The sequence below is a fragment of the Drosophila bipectinata genome, chromosome XR (genome assembly GCF_030179905.1).
Source record: "Drosophila bipectinata strain 14024-0381.07 chromosome XR, DbipHiC1v2, whole genome shotgun sequence".
Lineage (NCBI taxonomy): Eukaryota > Metazoa > Arthropoda > Insecta > Diptera > Drosophilidae > Drosophila > Drosophila bipectinata.
This window is the reverse complement of record NC_091735.1, coordinates 7,500,322-7,518,582: the sequence shown is the minus strand read 5'-3', so window position 1 is coordinate 7,518,582 and position 18,261 is coordinate 7,500,322. Positions and strand designations below refer to the sequence as shown.

The 18,261-nt window shown below is 38.5% G+C and overlaps 1 protein-coding gene and 1 long non-coding RNA gene across 2 annotated transcripts; both read left to right on the top strand.

Moving 5' to 3' along the window:
- The first annotated feature begins 400 nt into the window (after window positions 1–400).
- Window positions 401–1,741, top strand: LOC138925594 (uncharacterized). The gene is made up of 3 exons (XR_011441839.1): window positions 401–928; window positions 996–1,529; window positions 1,659–1,741. It is a non-coding gene; the product is annotated as an uncharacterized lncRNA (long non-coding RNA).
- A 7,203-nt stretch (window positions 1,742–8,944) lies between these two features.
- ND-20 (NADH dehydrogenase (ubiquinone) 20 kDa subunit) lies at window positions 8,945–9,913 on the top strand. Its single transcript, XM_017249808.3, has 2 exons — window positions 8,945–9,050; window positions 9,101–9,913. The coding sequence occupies exon 2, from the start codon at window positions 9,108–9,110 to the stop codon at window positions 9,768–9,770; it is 663 nt and encodes a 220-aa protein (XP_017105297.1). The 5' UTR covers window positions 8,945–9,050; window positions 9,101–9,107; the 3' UTR covers window positions 9,771–9,913.
- Window positions 9,914–18,261: the final 8,348 nt, after the last annotated feature.

Genomic DNA, 18,261 nt, shown 5'->3' with positions numbered 1-18,261 from the left:
TTCATTAGAATTGGCCGACTATATCCTATAGCTGCCATATAACTGAATGATCGGAAATGGTATTTGGAATGATACTGAATGATACTGAATGATCGGAAATGGTATTTGGTAGAAATATCAACTTTCGTATTTTTGAAGATAGGAGCTTGGGACTTTTTTTTAGATTTTTTGTTGTAATTTATTGGTTTTATTATGATTTAATCATAAGAATCGGCCAACTATATCCGATGTTTGCAATATATATCCGGTTTTAACTGCAAGGGTATATCAACTTCGGCTCCGCCCGAAGTTAGCTTTCCTTTCTTGTTTAAAATTTAAGCTATTGCATTAAAATATGTAAATATGTAAATGTAAAATATGTATGTATCTTCGTAGACCTGGTGAATACGTTCCTTTATCCCGGAACGATGGACTTGCTGTTTCTCCGATCTTCGTAGCTGCTGAATTTCCGACTCGTTCAAAGCCTTTAGTTTTCGGGCCAGTTGGTAATCTCCACCGTTCGAAAACATATGTTGCCCGAACATTGCGAAATATGGGGACACCCCTGTCGAGCAATGTGATGCTGCCCTCAGTGCCGCCTGCACCTCCGGTAATCGTTCATCCCATCGGGCATAATCCTCGCCGATATTTACCCTAATGGCCGCGAGTACCGACTGGTTGACGCGCTCGGATGCGTTTGCTTGCGGTGCGTATCTGCCCGTTTTCATGTGCGTTATCCCATACAGCTGCATCATATCCTCAAATTCCTTAGAGATCATTTGCCTGCCATTGTCCGTGTGTATGATTTCCGGCCCTCCAAATTGCGTGAAAATATGTTCTCTAAGGAATCCGACCACCGCCAACGACGTTGCTCTGGGCATAGCTTTCAACCAGGCAAACTTTGTTAAGCCAAAAGGCATCCTCCGGAATTGATATAGCGGCCTACCAGGTATAGTGAAAGCCGTATACGGACGGCTCTTTTCATCCAGTTCCACTTGCCAAAATGCGTGTTTCAGGTCGATGCTGCTGATGAAAATCGTGTCATCGGCCCGGCTGAGGATGGACTCTATATTCTGCAATGGGTAGGCATCCTTCACCGTCGATGCATTTAGCTTCCGTGCGTCCAAACACAGCCTGTTCTTACCGGGTTTTTGCACCAACGTCGTGCGGTTATTCCACGGACTCTCACTCAGCTCGATGACTCCGAGTCTCAACATTTCGTCCACTTCAGCGAACAAAAGTTGCTGCTTGGCCGGGGATACTGGATAAAATCTTTCCTTGACGGGCACTGCCCCATCTACTAGCTGTATGGTGTGCTCTTCCATTGTGGTGAGACCTAACCCTTGATTCTCATATGATAGGAAACCTTCCTTTACCTTATCCAGCCGTTCCTGTTGTTCGTATGTTAGGGCGTGAGGCTCTACTGGTTCCCCTTTGCTGGGAACGAGGTCGACCCCCACGACCTCGGGCACGATGTGGAACTTCCTCCAAAAATCTACGCCCAGGTACAGTTTCTGCTTCAAAGAGGGGCAAAGCAGGATCGGGATGCGGTGAGTTTGACCTTGGTATCTTATCTCCGGATAAACCTTGCCAAGCAGCTGGTGTTTTGCACCGCCCGCGGACTGCATGATTGCTCGCGTCTTTTCCCGTCTCAATCCTAATTTTTCAATCAATTCCAGACATCCTTCACCGAGGAGACTGACGGATGCACCACTGTCTAACAGGCCTTCGATGCTGTTTCCCTCTACTTCCACGATCGCAAACGGCCTGTTGTCGGTCTCTCCTCTCGGTCCTCCGCTGTCGATTCCTTCGCCGGGCACGTTCGATTCTTGGAGTTACTGGGTACTCTTGGAAACACCGCGGCTTACCCTCCTTGTAATCCGCTCCTTGTGCTGAACTTGGATTCCCATCCGATCTTTCTAACGTTGGACTCTGCTTATTTATATTTACTAGTATTTGATTAATATGCTTAACACTACTTATTTTCTTATTTTCTAGAGTCTGCGGATCGGCCTCTATCTTGATGCAAATGGGTTGGGACGTGGCTCCTCGGCCCGGGACATGCTCCTTCCCCCGTTTCCCGACTGACACGCAAAATATGTTGCGCACCGTTGACTCACACTCCCAAAATGTGTGCCCCCGCTCGTTGCAGTTCCAGCAATTCAGGGTCGACTTATCCCTCGACTTCTCTTGTCGGTGCAGAGCTTCGACTTCACCCTCCTCGGGCCAGCCGTCCTCGTCCTCCTGTTGATCTTTCAGCTCTTCCACCCTCGGACGATAGGAGAATCTTTTTTGATGCTCACCCTCCGCCGCCTGCCTAGACCATCGAGTGGCTAGCATCCTCTCCGCATCGTGACACTCATGGCGTAGCTGCTCCAGGTTGGTGACATGAATAGGATATACGATCTTGGATATTCTCTCTCTCAGGTTCATTTTTATTATTTTTATTAGCTCAAAATCGGATACCGGTGTCTCTAATCTTGCCCTCAGCGTCAACATCATCTGGATATAGCCCTCCACACTCTCTTCGGATCTTTGTTTCCTTTCTCGCAGCTCATACTCCCTCTCAAAGTTTGACCTATGGCTTTGAAATTGTTGTTGGAGTGCGTACCGCAGATATGGCCAGTCCGTCCTCCCGTTGGTACGTATGTACATCCAATACCATTCTCTGGCTGGACCTTCCACTAACACATGGAACTCCCTTAGTACCTCGCTCCACGGAATGCGATAAGACCTCTGCAGGTGCTCCAGTCGGAACACAAACTTCGAGACCGGCATGCTTCTGGGACTGCCATCAACAACAAGCCCCATTTGCGGAGATGTCCCACTTCCTGGCTTGACCCTCGCGTTTGCCCCAACGACTCGGCTTGGTTATTTGCCGCGGGTACGTATGACGCGTCCCATTCTGGCTCCATCTCCAGCGACAACGCTTGACCCGGCGGTTGGTAACCCCGTGCTTCCCAGCCGCTCCTGAACGCGGCTCGTTCCGGAGGCCTCGACTGATCCTGCTTGCCGTATATGGTCGGTGGTGGCTTTGAATAGTCTTTCGGCAACGGGACCCCCTGTCTTATTGTGTCCGCCCTTGCTTCTGCGCGCTGCATCTTGTGTCCGGTTGGTGGTGCAGATGATGGCCCCTGCCATCCTCGGTTGGAACACCTTGCCGTCGGCTGACACGGCGGCTGTTGAAACTGACGTTCGGGAGGCTTCATCGAATGAGACTCTGCCCCTTGCTGCTGCTGCTGTTGACTCATCCACTCTCGAAATCCTTCCTCCACGATGTCATGCAGTCGTTTATGTCCTTCATAAACAGCATCATGTCGGCCTGCATTTGCTCCTTAAATGCATTGAACTCACTGTGCTTTCCCGATTCATAAGTCTGTTGTGCCTGAAACAGTGCCGTATGAACTGCCGACCGAATCTCTGACGGAACCTCCGGCTGGACCTTCGGTATCGCTCCTCTGCCACTGCTTCCTTGATCGTAGCCTCTTGCTACTTCGGCTTCAATGGAGGCGGCCATGGCTTGATGCACCGTCTGCTCATCCATAACTCCTGTGGGCAATACCTTCTCCAGTCCGGCCATGGATTGGTTTCCCTGTTGGCCTTGAGATCTGGTCACTGCTGGACTCTTTATTTTTGCACTCCGATTCCGCAAAAACTCCTCACTCCTTCTTATCTTTCTACCTGACTCTACTCTTTCTTTTTCTATGATGGACATTTCCTCCTAAATAATCTTAATTTAACTCGTTTAACTTATTTCTATTACACAGCTCTACAAAAAAAAAAAAAAAAAAAAAATTCAGAGATCAGACCATACCTCCTATATGGATTTGGGGTCGCTGAATCCGAATCCGTGGTCAGTTGGTCGCCATCACGTCAGGTTTGGCATTTTTTGCTAAGATGCCTACATATAAACGCACCCCCTGTCCTAACGGTGCATGCGAAAAATTTGGCATGGAGCTCGTTTTAAAGATCACAACATATAAACCTACATATAAACGCACCCCCTGTCCTAACGGTGCATGCGAAAAATTTGGCATGGAGCTCGTTTTAAAGATCACAAATCAGCCTTTCATTTTTTTTTTTGAATTAGGTTTGTAACACATCAGAATTTTGCGGTACGATTTTTCGAAAATGGCCAAAAACGGCGTTTTTCGACTATTCAACCGTTATTTTCTCGAAAACCTGACGTGATGGCGACCAACTGACCACGGATTCGGATTCAGCGACCCCAAATCCATATGGGAGGTAAGGTCTGATCTCTGAATTTTTTTTTTTTTTTTTGTGGAGCTGTGTTATCTAATATCTTGTTTGTTTTTGGGTCTCTTAATTTTCTATTCTTCCTTTTTTTTTTTTAACTGCTTCTTGAATTTCTGTTAAAGGGGAGTTTTGAAAACTTATTCATCCAGCTCCTCAGATCTGTGAGATTGTCTCCTGTCTCGTCTCTTGTGCTGCTTCTTCCAATTTTCTTTACTTAATTCTATACCAAAAAAAAACATTCATTTATCCCTTTTCCGTTCACAGTCACAAATTGTCTCGGACGGAACACACGTACTTCATTACATTTACCGAACGTGGACCACATCCTCGAGCCTCTGGACTACACGCAAGGCACCACAAAGGGATCTATTCAGATACGTACTTTACTTTACTTTCACACAAAAAAACAATGTAAACAAAGGACTTTTCTTGCAGATTCTGTCTCGTCGGAAGGGCAGAGCGTGATCTGGATTCTACGATCCTGTCACGGGTCCAACTTCCGAGAATCCTTCGATCCTATCAGGTCCTTTTTTCGGATTGGGCGCCATTTGTAAGGGTCTGCCTGTTTTTTATACCCTTGCAGAGGGTATTATAATTTTGTCCAAAAGTGTGCAACGCAGTGAAGGAGACATCTCCGACCCTATAAAGTATATATATTCTTGATCAGGATCACCTCCTGAGTTGATATGAGCATGTCCGTCTGTCCGTCTGTCCGTCTGTCCGTCTGTCCGTCTGTCCGTCTGTCTGTCTGTCTGTTTCTACGCGAACTAGTCTCTCAGTTTTAAAGCTATCGACTTGAAACTTTGCACACACCCTTCTTTCCTTTGCACGCAGTATATAAGTCGGAACGGCCCGGATCGGCCGACTATATCCTATAGCTGCCATATAACTGATTGATCGGAAATGGTATAACTTCGGTGTTTTTAGAGTTAGAGAGTTCAAATTTGATATGAGAGCTATTTTTGGCAAAATAATATGACATGCCAAATTTCATAAGGATCGGCCGACTATATCCTATAGCTGCCATATAACTGAACGATCGGAAATGACCCAACTTTCGTGTTTTTGAAGATAGAAAGCTGGAACTTAGTACAGATTTAATTCTTGGTCAGTTGATCCAACCTACCAAATTTCATTAGGATCGGCCGACTATATCCCATAGCTGCCATATAACTGAACGATCGGAAATGGTATTTGGTAGAAATATCAACTTTCGTATTTTTGAAGATAGAAGTTTGGGACTTTTTTTAGATTTTGTATTGTAATAAATTGGATTATATATTCCTATTCCCATAAGGATCGGCCAACTATATCCGATGTTTGCGATATATATCCGGTTTTAACTGCAAGGGTATATAAACTTCGGCTCCGCCCGAAGTTAGCTTTCCTTTCTTGTTTTTTTCTTGTTTGGATTTTTCACTTCGCCGGCTAGCACACGTTAATACCTACAGGGATGGGAACACCCGGAGAAACCCAAAAGACACCCTCACAAAAAAAATAAATAAATACGGTGAATAAATATTTATACACTAATTTAAAAAAAAAATAAATAAATTCCAAACAAGCAAAAGTAAAAACGACTATGTTACACCATTCATCAAATCAACAAAACAAAAACACAGAGGACACGAGAACCAAAACCGACTTCCATTTCGCGTACATTCGCGACCTCATGTTTTTTGCCAATATTATGAAAATGAAAAATCCATTAGAATCATAATTTACACTAAGAAAAGAACTCTCCGAATGCTATCGGAAACAAAAAAAAAGTGTCAGAAAATGTATTTTTCTTTAATTTTTTGGCACTTATTGCGTACGAACGTACGTTCGCGACCCCAGGAAATGCCCATATACATTTTTTTGTTGTGTTTTGAGGAGTGTTACTTTTTCAGCGCATATCGGCGCAAGCAACTAACCAGGTGAAGTTACTTCTTTGCCCGTTTTCGCCCCTTTTCAAAAAAACAATACATGTTGCAGGTGTTTTTAAGCTCTCATGCAGCTCTCCTCATGCAAGTTTTGGGGGAGAGCCACCGGAAAGACGGCGCTGTTAGAGGTTTCAATTAAATATTATAACTAATAGAACCATATTTAGTAAAAGCTGTAGTTCTTTTTATGAAAAACTTAAGTTTATGTAAAAATTAAGTAAAAATGACAGTATGGCCAACTCTTGATATAGGCGGCGGCCATAGGCGTGGTCAACTTTCCAAAAACAATAAAATTCGAAATTCGAAAAAAATAGTTCAAGCATATATGCAAAATTTTAGCCCAGTATATCTAAAATTGGAGTTTATGCAAAAAAAACGGCGTTTGCGCCCGAAGTGGGCGTGGTCCAATTTAAAAACGGCGTTTCGGCCCATATTGCAGTGCATAACGCTGAATGTAAAAGGAAATATATACGCCGCTCCGGATAAAATTTACTCAGGATTCAAAGCAGTCTTGTAACTTTGTAAACACTAAGCGTAAACATGTATTTTTCCACCAGGCCATTGCCGATCTATTTTTTCAAACAACTTATTCTCCGCCTAAATCGACAGAACATCCTTACGCATACAACATTCATTCAGAAAATCTTATTTTCTGTCCGATTTTCTCCGAGAATAGCATATTATCTGATCTTATAAGGGTCAAACCCCTCTTAGTCGCCAGGCCCCGATGGAGTACCAGGCTGTGTGCTAAAATACTGTGCAAGGTCTCTGTGCAAACCTCTTCATAGACTTTTCAATTTATCGTCGATCGAAACATCGATTTTATCCCTTAAGTGGAAGGAATCTTTCATAATTCCCTTACATCTATATGTATATCAGTGGTCGGTACCACAATACATTGAAATGATTTTAACGCATTAATATTTGTAACGAATAGCAGAAAGTAGGCTGTGAGCATGACGTTTCACACATCTATACTGTGTGTGTGTGGCCGTGCCGACCACTGCTATATATTATCGGCAATTCCAAAGTTATTTAAAAAATTCATTACTCCTCATTTGCAACACCTTTGATCTTCGATCATATCTTTCTGGCAGCATGGCTTCATTAAGCGTTACTCCACTACCACTACTCCACCAAAGCTTAACATCATCTGCACAAATAAGAACTAAAGAGTTCGTTGAAGCAGGGGCAAGTCATTAATAAAAAGAGTGACAAGGATGTCGAAAAAGGATATCAACTCAGGAGCCGATCGTGATCAGGAATATATATACTATATGGTGTCGAATATGTCTCCTTCACTGTGATGCACATTTTTGACCAAAATTATAATACCCTCTGCAAGGGTATAAAACCACCAAAAATGGCTATCAAGTCTATTAAGGGGTTATATACAGTTGTACCGCGCAAAAAAATGGAATTTTATCGATTTTTTTTTGACACTATAGAAAATATTTATGAAAAATGTTTTACCGAAGTTGTTTAGTACATGTTTCTGGGTACCTAATTAAATATTTTCATAAAAAAATATTACATAATAAAAATGTTATAGCCGAATTCCCGGATCGTCTTTTTTCGATGGTGTCTTGCGGTGGACATGATATCCCAAAAACGGTTCATCTGAAATCCAAACTTCAAAAAAATTGATTTAGTCTATGGTATTGTCTACTCCGTGAACGAAGGATTTTAAAAAATTTTGATTAAAAAAAAAATGGCGACGGTTTTAAAAAAAAAATGTACGTTTTCAAGGTAAAAGATATTCGATTTTTATGCTTTAAAACAGGAGTTTTCAAAAAAAATTTAAAATCCCTCGTTCACGGACTAGCTATTATCATAATAAATAAGTGGTCAAAATTTGGTGTTGATCGGACTAGTAATTTTTTAGTAATCGTGTATAACCCCTTAATGACTCTGTCAAACAAGGTAAAAGGTTAACAAATTTTAATCACGAGTTTATGAGTTTGATGTATTGAAAATCATCAAACTAGTGACTTGGGATTTGTGGGTCTAAAACATGTTGACACCAATTACATAAAAAACGTTGTGGGAGGCACTTTAAAGAGACATAGAGACACCATTTATTTGAATAATTTGTACCCAATTTTTTTTCATTTTGGATCATTTGATACACACGCACTTTTGATTGACAGTGTTGGTTGCTTATGAATAAAAATCGTTCAAACAAAAAAAAATTTGTTTGCTCTTCAAGCATGTTTTTTGATTTAGATAAGTCCAAATCCAGGAGCACCGCAAAAAACTTTATTGATTTTGTGAGATGTTTTTATTTTCGCAATGCCACGTATTCCGAGTAATTTAGTCCAGACAACACCCCTTGGGGTGTATGTTGTAAAAGCTGCTTAGTTGCATATTCATAAATTTATTTATTGCTTCTTATTGATTTTTAGTAATCAAGCAAACTTGTCCCAATGCCCCATATTTTAGCCTCAAAGAATAATATACGTTGCATTTGAAAATCGCAATTTCTGATTAAAATTGCAGTCCTGCGAAATTCGGTAGCTCTGGGTGTCAGCTGTTCGTTGGTCACAAAATGTTGGCATTATGTGTGTGTCAAAACAGTGTTTCTGTAAAACCCATAATATCGCAAATATCGCGAAATTTGAGTGGAAGTCTATTGTGTTGCATCCCTGATATAAATAGTATGAAATCACTTATAAAATTATAATATTTCCTATGGGTACATTTCAGTCTTTATATATATTGATAACTGAAATTCATAAATTAATTTTCTTAGTATATTTTTCAAAAGAAAAAAATTTTAAAATGGTATTTTTGTGGATGAAAATGGTATTAGCTATCGTTATCGATACATCAATCCTTCACAGAATACAATTTGTATTTAATATCTTAAATTTTGGGTTATATAAATAGGTATTATTTTTTGTTTTTATTAGTAAAATATTAAATTATTTTTCTTTCAGCGCCAAAATGTTGCGGACCGCTATCACGACGCCCATAATAAATAAATATGTTCAAAAGGCTGGAAAGAGTTTGAACGATATACCATTAACTTCAGTTTTGTATTCGAATTTGGTACGACACCAAAACACTCTTCCAATTGCTAAAACTTCTGAAGAGTTACCAAAGAAAGGATATTCACCTTTTGGAAATAAACAAGCATCTGCAGCTGAGTGGTCATTAGCCAGGCTTGACGATTTGCTTAACTGGGGTCGTAAAGGTTCCATATGGCCTTTAACATTCGGTTTGGCATGTTGTGCAGTTGAAATGATGCATATAGCTGCGCCGCGGTATGATATGGATCGTTACGGAGTTGTTTTTCGTGCATCTCCCCGTCAAGCTGACGTCATAATTGTAGCAGGTACCTTAACGAACAAAATGGCTCCAGCATTACGGAAAGTCTATGATCAAATGCCAGAACCACGTTGGGTTATTTCAATGGGTAGCTGTGCCAACGGAGGTGGTTATTATCACTATTCGTATTCAGTTGTACGAGGATGCGACCGTATAATACCGGTCGACATATACGTACCTGGTTGCCCGCCCACTGCAGAAGCATTAATGTACGGCGTTTTACAGTTGCAAAAGAAAGTGAAACGCATGAAGACTCTTCAGATGTGGTACAGAAAATAAAATGTCGAATAAAAAGACCGAAGTTAAGGCCAAAGACAAGAGAGCAAGTTAAAATGTCCTCTTTAGTAAGTTTGGTTTCATGTTCTGTTGCACCATATATTTTTATTTCAATATGACGGCAAATAAATTCCCTTTAAAATTCAGAGATTAACTAAAATTTAATTTAAAATTAGCCAACTCAAGAATTACTTTTCTCTGACAAGAAATAAAAGTAGTGTTCTCCCGGGTTAAATTTAAAATATTTCCCCTTTACTTTTTAACTCGAAGCCCTCGTTCAAGTGAAATGAATTTTCACGGCATTTTCAACCCTTAATCGACATCTAAATAAAAAAAAATAATAAATATGATTACGGACTAAAGTATTAACTGCTAAAATGCATCATTTATGCATCGTTATTCGTTATGCAAACCATTTTTTTCCGAACACTTATTTTGGAACGTTTTTAGGGTTTGTGTATTGGTTTTGACAGATTTATGGGTTACTTTGATGCCAAAATTTACGGGGTAAGGAAACGGAATGTTTGGAATGATTAAGGCGGCTATAAAATTATTTTTCTATCGATCTAATTAAAAATGGTTTAAAGAAAGGCGAATAGCTATTTTCATTTAAGGATGTAGTCTTATGTTCCGGCCTACTTTTTAGAGGTTATTTCAAAAAATTTTTTTTGTAATAAAAAAAAATGATGTTTCAATTTTCACATATGTTTTTGTAGGCATCATAAACTATTTGAAAATATTTTGTTTAATTTATTCTTGTCTAGTTTAATACACTTTATAGCATGCCAAAGTATGCATATAAAAAAAAAGGTAGGTCCCTGGCGCAGGTGATTTCGACTGCTAGAGTCACCCGAAACAAAAAATTAGAATAGATTATTGTTTTGTAAGCTTATGTCCCGTACTAGAATGAAATATTTTCATCAATAAACAACAAAATGGCGATCACAAAAAAAAAAAAAATTTTTTTTAATTTTAAAAATTTATCTTAAACTAATGATAAAAAAAAAACTAATCATTAAAAATAAATTATTCTAGTACGGGACAGAGGTGTTACTTTTTAGAACAACATATCCAAATTTCAGCTAGATCGGTACCATAGAATTTTGTGAATCACCTGCGCCGCACACAAAAATGTCGTTCCGAGAAAAACGCGTTTAAAGTTTAGACGCTACCGAGAAACTCATACTTTTCGGTGTAGGTGCGCTCTCGATTATTGGCTGTATCTCTGTCATTATTTAATATTTTTATTTGAAACATTAACAGTAAATTCTTAATAAACAGTACTTTCGAAATATGTTAAATAATCGATTTTTCAACCTCACACATGAGACTACATCTTTAAGTTTGTGAAAATCAGCTTTACGGAAACAGCGAATCTTTTCACCACGCGTGGAGACATCTGATCGATACCAGGAATGGTTTCGATTGAGACCTCCAGCGTGGGGTGATATGGATCCTCTAGGGTTGAAAGGGGAAAAGCTCTGGACAGAGCGGTACCGTCAAGATCAGATACAAAACATAAGTCCAAAAGCCGACCTAACGAATTTCTAACATGGGTAATCTGACCTAGGGACATGTCATACATGCCCGCGGTGAAGTCATGGTGAGTGATAAGTGACAAAGATGGTGAGCTATCGACGTTGGACTTCTGGAATTCTGGTATAATAAAGTTGGAATTCTGGTAAATTAAAGTCGCCCACAGCGACGAGCTGGTCACGATCAGTCATAAGATTAAAAACGGATTGAATAGCGGAGAAATGCTGCCAATATGTGGGCGGTTCAGACGAAAACGGTATATACGAACATGTAAAGTATAAAGATTTCTCGGAAAAATTGATTTTAATGCAAATAAACTTAATGTCACCAAACTCTTGTGATTTCACCTCTTTAGAAGCAAGAGTGGAGTCTACCGAAATGAGGACTCCACTCCTCTTTCGCTGAGGTCGATCCCTTCTAAAAGTGGTGTATTTTAGAGGTCTGCAGGAATACATTCTTATTGCCTCAGCCTTAGAATACATCCGAATGGAATGGAATGAATGAGTGCAAGAGACACAACGAATTGAGTGAGAGAGCATTCTAACTCATGGGCATTCTCTTGCTTTGAAACAGAGTGAGTTTGGGTGGAAAGTAAAAAGAGTGTTTTTGGAATGAGGAATGAAGCCGAATGTCTCGAATGGTTTTTAACACACTCTATGCATTCATTTATTTTCTTCTGTTAAGCAAAACGCTTCCTTAATACTTCTTTAATAATGAAGGAATTGACCGAAAGGTGAATTGTGATGAAAATGTTTTTTTTATTTATGGTATTTATGTTATTATTATTTTCTTAGTGATTTTTGTTTAGTTTTTCAAATTAAATTATTTTACAAAATTTTTTTAGCGGCAAAATTGTGCTGGAAAATTATTTATTAATAAATAAGGAAAATATTTTTACATTCTTATAAGTAAAATATGTAAAATAAAATATACAGCATAATAATGAATATATCTGAAAAAAACAATGACTTACTTCCACTTTTGAATTATTTTATTATCAGCGTCTAAAAAAACAGGCAAATGTGCATAGTTGTATCGTATATTCTAGAATGCATTCGAAACAATTCGAATGCGAACTGTAACTCTAACTCATTCAATGCTATTCATGCAGACCTCTAGTGTACTTACTTGGCAAAACTTCAGAGCTAAAGATCTGCGGCTTTAACCAAGTTTCTGTAAAGGCTATAATATGGGATGCAAAGAAAAAACTATCAGAATATAGTTTGGAGAGTTTACTACATAGCCCCCTAGTATTCTGATAGGTAAGTGTCACGGAACTAGGCTGATGTTCTTGGACGAAAATATTCTCTGGCCAAAAACTGGGTGAACAAATCGTCTGGAACATTAGCGTGGGCCGACGAATATCGAAAGAAGACGTGCGCCGTATATAATTATATTTAAATTAAGCTATGTCCCCCACCTTTATATCGGCGTTTGTTTTGGATTTGATATAAGCCGAGATATCAATCGCTGAAGTATCAGGGGCAAGCCGAGAAACAAATATATGTTTCGATGGAGGAATCCCCTGCAAGGGTTTTGGTGTCGCAGGTACGAGAACTGCAGCATCAGTCGGTGCGGGTGGTCCGGTCTGTGGAATACGCTTTTGGGTGACTCTAACGGGGGTTTCGTTCTCCCAAAACGGGGGCTTCCCGTGGCATCACTTGAAGGGATGCCATGGCGGACATATCGGACAATTGCTCATTTTCCCTAAGAAATTCGGATGAATTGTTCTCAGTTCTAGCCCTTGGGGTGGTCAGAGGTATGAGCGGCTGCATTAATGTCGGCTGAGGCGGATCAGAAACAGCGGATTTCTTACGCTTAGGGGACTCATTTAGCAGCTGAAGGCCACTAAACTGAGTGTCAAGCGCACTGAGCAGGTCATTGATTTTACGAAAACCATTGATCAGCTTTTTAATTCCATTCTTGGTCTGTCTCATGAACGACCTCATTTCGCCTTAGACAGCACGACAATTTTCACAACAATAATGTATACCGGTGTACTACGATCCTCCTGGCAGGATCGCATTTGTAATCGATTCCCAATAGAAGGCTCTTGATTCGGTTTGTAAAGGTTTTTTATTTAGTCGGAGCAACTGTTGTTGCCGCTCCGAACTCAAGGGAGTTTCTGTTTTACAAATTTACTTATGAATTAAAGGAGGTCTAAGTCTCGTAGCTGCGCTGCCCAAAGCGGCAGCGGAGAGACGGTTATGTATTCTTAAATATTTATATATGAATATATATTTATGTTACGTTCGATTAGGCGGAGGTATGTGGACTTGCATAAGGTCCACTCGTGTTACGTATATGCGGACATATGCACTTTTCGGCGTACAGCAAAGGTACAGCGGGCGGTTCATATTTCGGTGCACTTAGGTTTATGACCGAGACCTTGGATAACATAAACACTGCGACAAAGTGTTACAGTGTGTACCCTTTAAGTACTCTTGGTACAGTGGGTGGTCGATATATATACATATGATATTAATAGTGCATATATGAGCATATTACATCTCCCTCCTTTTGAAAAATAACGTAATATAATGAAGTTATTTTCTAACATAGATTGTACAAAATTTAATAAATGGTGTTAATAAGTTTTTTATACCCTTGCAGAGGGTATTATAATTTTGTCCAAAAGTGTGCAACGCAGTGAAGGAGACATCTCCGACCCTATAAAGTATATATATTCTTGATCAGGATCACCTCCTGAGTTGATATGAGCATGTCCGTCTGTCCGTCTGTCCGTCTGTCCGTCTGTCCGTCTGTCTGTCTGTCTGTCTGTCCGTTTCTACGCGAACTAGTCTCTCAGTTTTGAAGCTATCGTCTTGAAACTTTGCACACACCCTTCTTTTCTTTGCACGCAGTATATAAGTCGGAACGGCCCGGATCGGCCGACTATATCCTATAGCTGCCATATAACTGATTGATCGGAAATGGTATAACTTTGGTGTTTTTAGAGTTAGAGAGTTCAAATTTGACATGAGAGCTATTTTTGGCAAATTTTTGTGACATGCCAAATTTCATAAGGATCGGCCGACTATATCTTATAGCTGCCATATAACTGAACGATCGGAAATGACCTAACTTTCGTGTTTTTAAAGATAGAAAGCTGAAACTTAATACAGATTCTATTATTGGCCAGTTGATCCGACCTACCAAATTTCATTAGGATCGGTCGACTATATCCTATAGCTGCCATATAACTGAACGATCGGAAATGGTACTTGGTAGAAATATCAACTTTCGTATTTTTGAAGATAGAAGTTTGGGACTTATTTTAGATTTTGTATTTTAGTAAATTGGTTTTATTATGATGTAATCATAAGGATCTGCCAACTATATCCGATGTTTGCGATATATATCCGGTTTTAACTGCAAGGGTATATAAACTTCGGCTCCGCCCGAAGTTAGCTTTCCTTTCTTGTTTTTTTTTGTGTTTTTATATTCGGTATGCTTATTTTTCTCTTTTTTTTTTATTTATTTATGTATGTATATTTTTCTCCTTTTTTTTTGTTTATATTTATTTATGTATGTATATTTTTCTCCTTTTTTTTATATTTATTTATGTATGTATATTTTTCTCCTTTTTTTTTATTTATGTATGTATGGCCATACGTGATATATTTATGAAATGTTAATTGATTATGAAATAAAAAGTTTTAATCTATCTTTATGTACTATTTGTTTTTTATTTTTATTGTCTAATATAGTTATATTATCTCTATCTCCTATTTGTTCTACCTTATAAGGACCTGTATATTTAAAATCTAGTTTATGTCCTGTTTCATTTTTCAATAAAACATGATCTCCTATTTTTAAATCAAAATCCAAACTAGTTTTGTCATAAATAATTTTTTGTTTTTGCTTATGCGACTTGGGATCTTGCTGGCAGAATTAGAGAGTTATTGCCAGAGCTATATGTTATTGGAACATAAATAGGATATTGGAGGTTATTTGGTCTTATTATAAGCCAGTCTTCAGACGGCTTGAAGTCTAATTGACAGTTGTATCTTTTAATAAAATCGATTCCTAGTATTCCATCGCATGGAATAGCGAACTGAAAATTTACGATATGGAAATCATGTGGAATTATGTATTTTGAAGTTTGAATTTCAATAGAAGTTAAACCTTTTGATTTGGTAACTTCTTGACTTATACCCTGTATGTTTATTATTTGATTACTTTTGATGTTTTGAAAAGCATCAGAATTTTCCTTTAATATGGAAATTTCTGCACCTGTATCTAGTAGAAAAACTAATTCTTTTCCTGTTGCTACGTTTGTGAAACTAACAAATGTACTTTGACTGAGATTTATAGTGTGAACTTTGGTGTTTCTTACTGTTGTGTACCTGTATGGACTACCCTGACGTTATTGTTATGGTTGTTATTGCTATGGTTGTGGCTATTATTGCCATTATTATTATGGCTTCCACCACGGCCGTGTCCGCCGCGATTGTTTCCACCACGGTTGTTGTTGTTCATGTAGTTATTGTTATTATAGTTATTGTTTCCGTAGTAACCATTATTTTGGATATACCCGTTATTGTTATATCTACCTCGATTATTACCTCTACCGCGATAATTGTTTTTGTAATTGTTACCGCGATAGTTTCCTCGATAGGCGTATAATATGGAATTTGCATTGCCTGTCATTTCAGTACTGCATTGTATGTACTTCGTGACGGCTTCATTCATTGTTGTGAAATTACTTGCTTCCAATATTGTTTTAAGTCGGCCATGCTCACAATTTTTAACCATTGTGGAGATGGCTTCTTTGGTGCTGAATTTGTCAGCATGCTCGGCCGATAGACCTTCGTCAATATACGAAGCTTCTAGAAGCTTCCGTAGGTTGTCTATCTCTGTTGTAAACTTTTCTGCCGTTTTTCCTTTCTGGCCGGTTTTTGCCATTTTGGCTTTAACCACGTCAGATGTTTCTCCGACTATAGTATCTTGCAGTTTTTTAATTATTGCTTCTATAGTCGTTTCGCTTTGGACTCTGTACAAAGTGGATCCAACTATTTTGGATTTAATAACTTCTACAGCCAAAGCTTCGAATGTGCCTTTCGTTAGGTTGACTAACCTCAAAGCTGTTATGAATCTTTGCAGGTGTAACCTTTGCCCGTTAAATTCTGGGATGACACTCGATATTTCCCTAATGTATGCCCTTTGGGCAATTGTTTCGTCAGTCATTTTGGTAGGTTTTACTTCCAAAATGCTGTTGTCTAAATCTGAGTCTGTGTAGTCCTGGTCTGATAATTCAGATTGAATAAGGACTGCCGGAATTGTAAGATTGTTTATATCTTTTTCCTCAATTTCGGGTTCCGTGGAGATAGGGTCATCAGTTTCAGCTTTTACCTGTGATGATAAATCTGAATATTCTGACTCTTCACCAGTTTCTATTGTCAGGGGTGTGTTCAGGATCGTGGGTACTGAAATTGTTAGGTCGTACCTTTGCTTTATAAATATGAGATTGTCTCTTAATTTATTCAGATATTTTGACACTTGAGACCAATGGGCTTTGTCTAGCCTGTCTCTTTGGTCATGTATCAGTGTACGCGCTGTATTGAAGCGGTTTACTAATATTTCTGCATGCTTATTCACAGTGTTTATCTGTGCTAGCCTAGGCCTTGATAATGACTTATAAGATTTGTCAAAATCAATTTTTATACCATGCAATCTTTCATAAATTTCCTTCCATTCCATTATCTAATAAACTACGGATATAATATTATCGGCATATTTTCTTGATATATTCATTTATTTCTGTTTCATTTCTATTTTATTAGACATAAAAATAGATTATACTTCATTCTTTATAAAAATATATTCTGTACTTTAATATAGCATACTAAAAATAATATATCTCCATGTGGATATACAGGTATTATAGGTAGGTGTTTTATTTATTAACGGAACATCTTTTTAATAATTATTGTAGGCATTATTATTAATTATTGTAGGCGCTTCCTATTTTTTTTTTTGTTTTTTTTTTTAATTTTTATATTTTGTCCAGATCATTAGCCTGGCTTCTGTTTATGGCTCTTTTAGATATACATTTGTTGTGAAATATATAAGCCTTATACAAGATATATGCGCTCATAATTAATACAACAATAAATAATAAGATTTTCGTTAGTTCTAGATCAATGGTTTTGGATTGAACTTTGTTTATTACATTAGCGGTGGAGTCCACCTGTTTCACGTCTACTAAACCCATTTTGGGTATTTTCTCTAGAATTGGTATATAATTTGTTGTGTTAATAGTGTGATTTAATTTATGATTTATTTGCCATTCAGTTTGGCTCATTTAAAGATTTGCCTTATTTGGCTATGTGTATATTGCTTTTTTATTTGTAACTTTTTTTTTTTTTTTTTTTTTTTTTACGAAACCTGCCTATTTTTCATTGTATATATTTTTTTTTGTACATAATAACCTGCCTATTTTTTTTGTATGGTTTTCAGGCCACACGCTAATCGGGCAACTTTAATGTCGCTCAATTTTACAAAGGATTTTTATATATATAAAAAAAAATATGCATCGCAGTGCAATACAAAAAAAATATGCAACGCAGTGCATAAGAAAAAAAAAATTTTGCGCCCTTGGTAGCGCTGTCGGTTCACTTTTCCGGGCTTAGCTTGGAGCGCTAAACGGGGCCGGTGCTGGCTGCACAGGCGTTTCTTCTTTATTGAGATGTTGGGGAACCGGTGCTGGCACAGGTTTGCTCGCAGAAGGGTGATTCCAGGGGTCCTCTGTCATTTCTTTGCAGTTATCCGGTCATCTCGGAAGTTGTTTATTTATTATTTATTTATTTATAAGTTTAATTATTCGTTGCTGATAGGTTGTTGGCATGGGGACTGAGTGAGTGTCAGATCGTTGTGGGTTTTTTTTTTGGTAATTTTGTTTTTGGAAAGTCAAGTTCAGCTCGTAACTTTTGCCTTGTTGACAACGCTGGAGGGG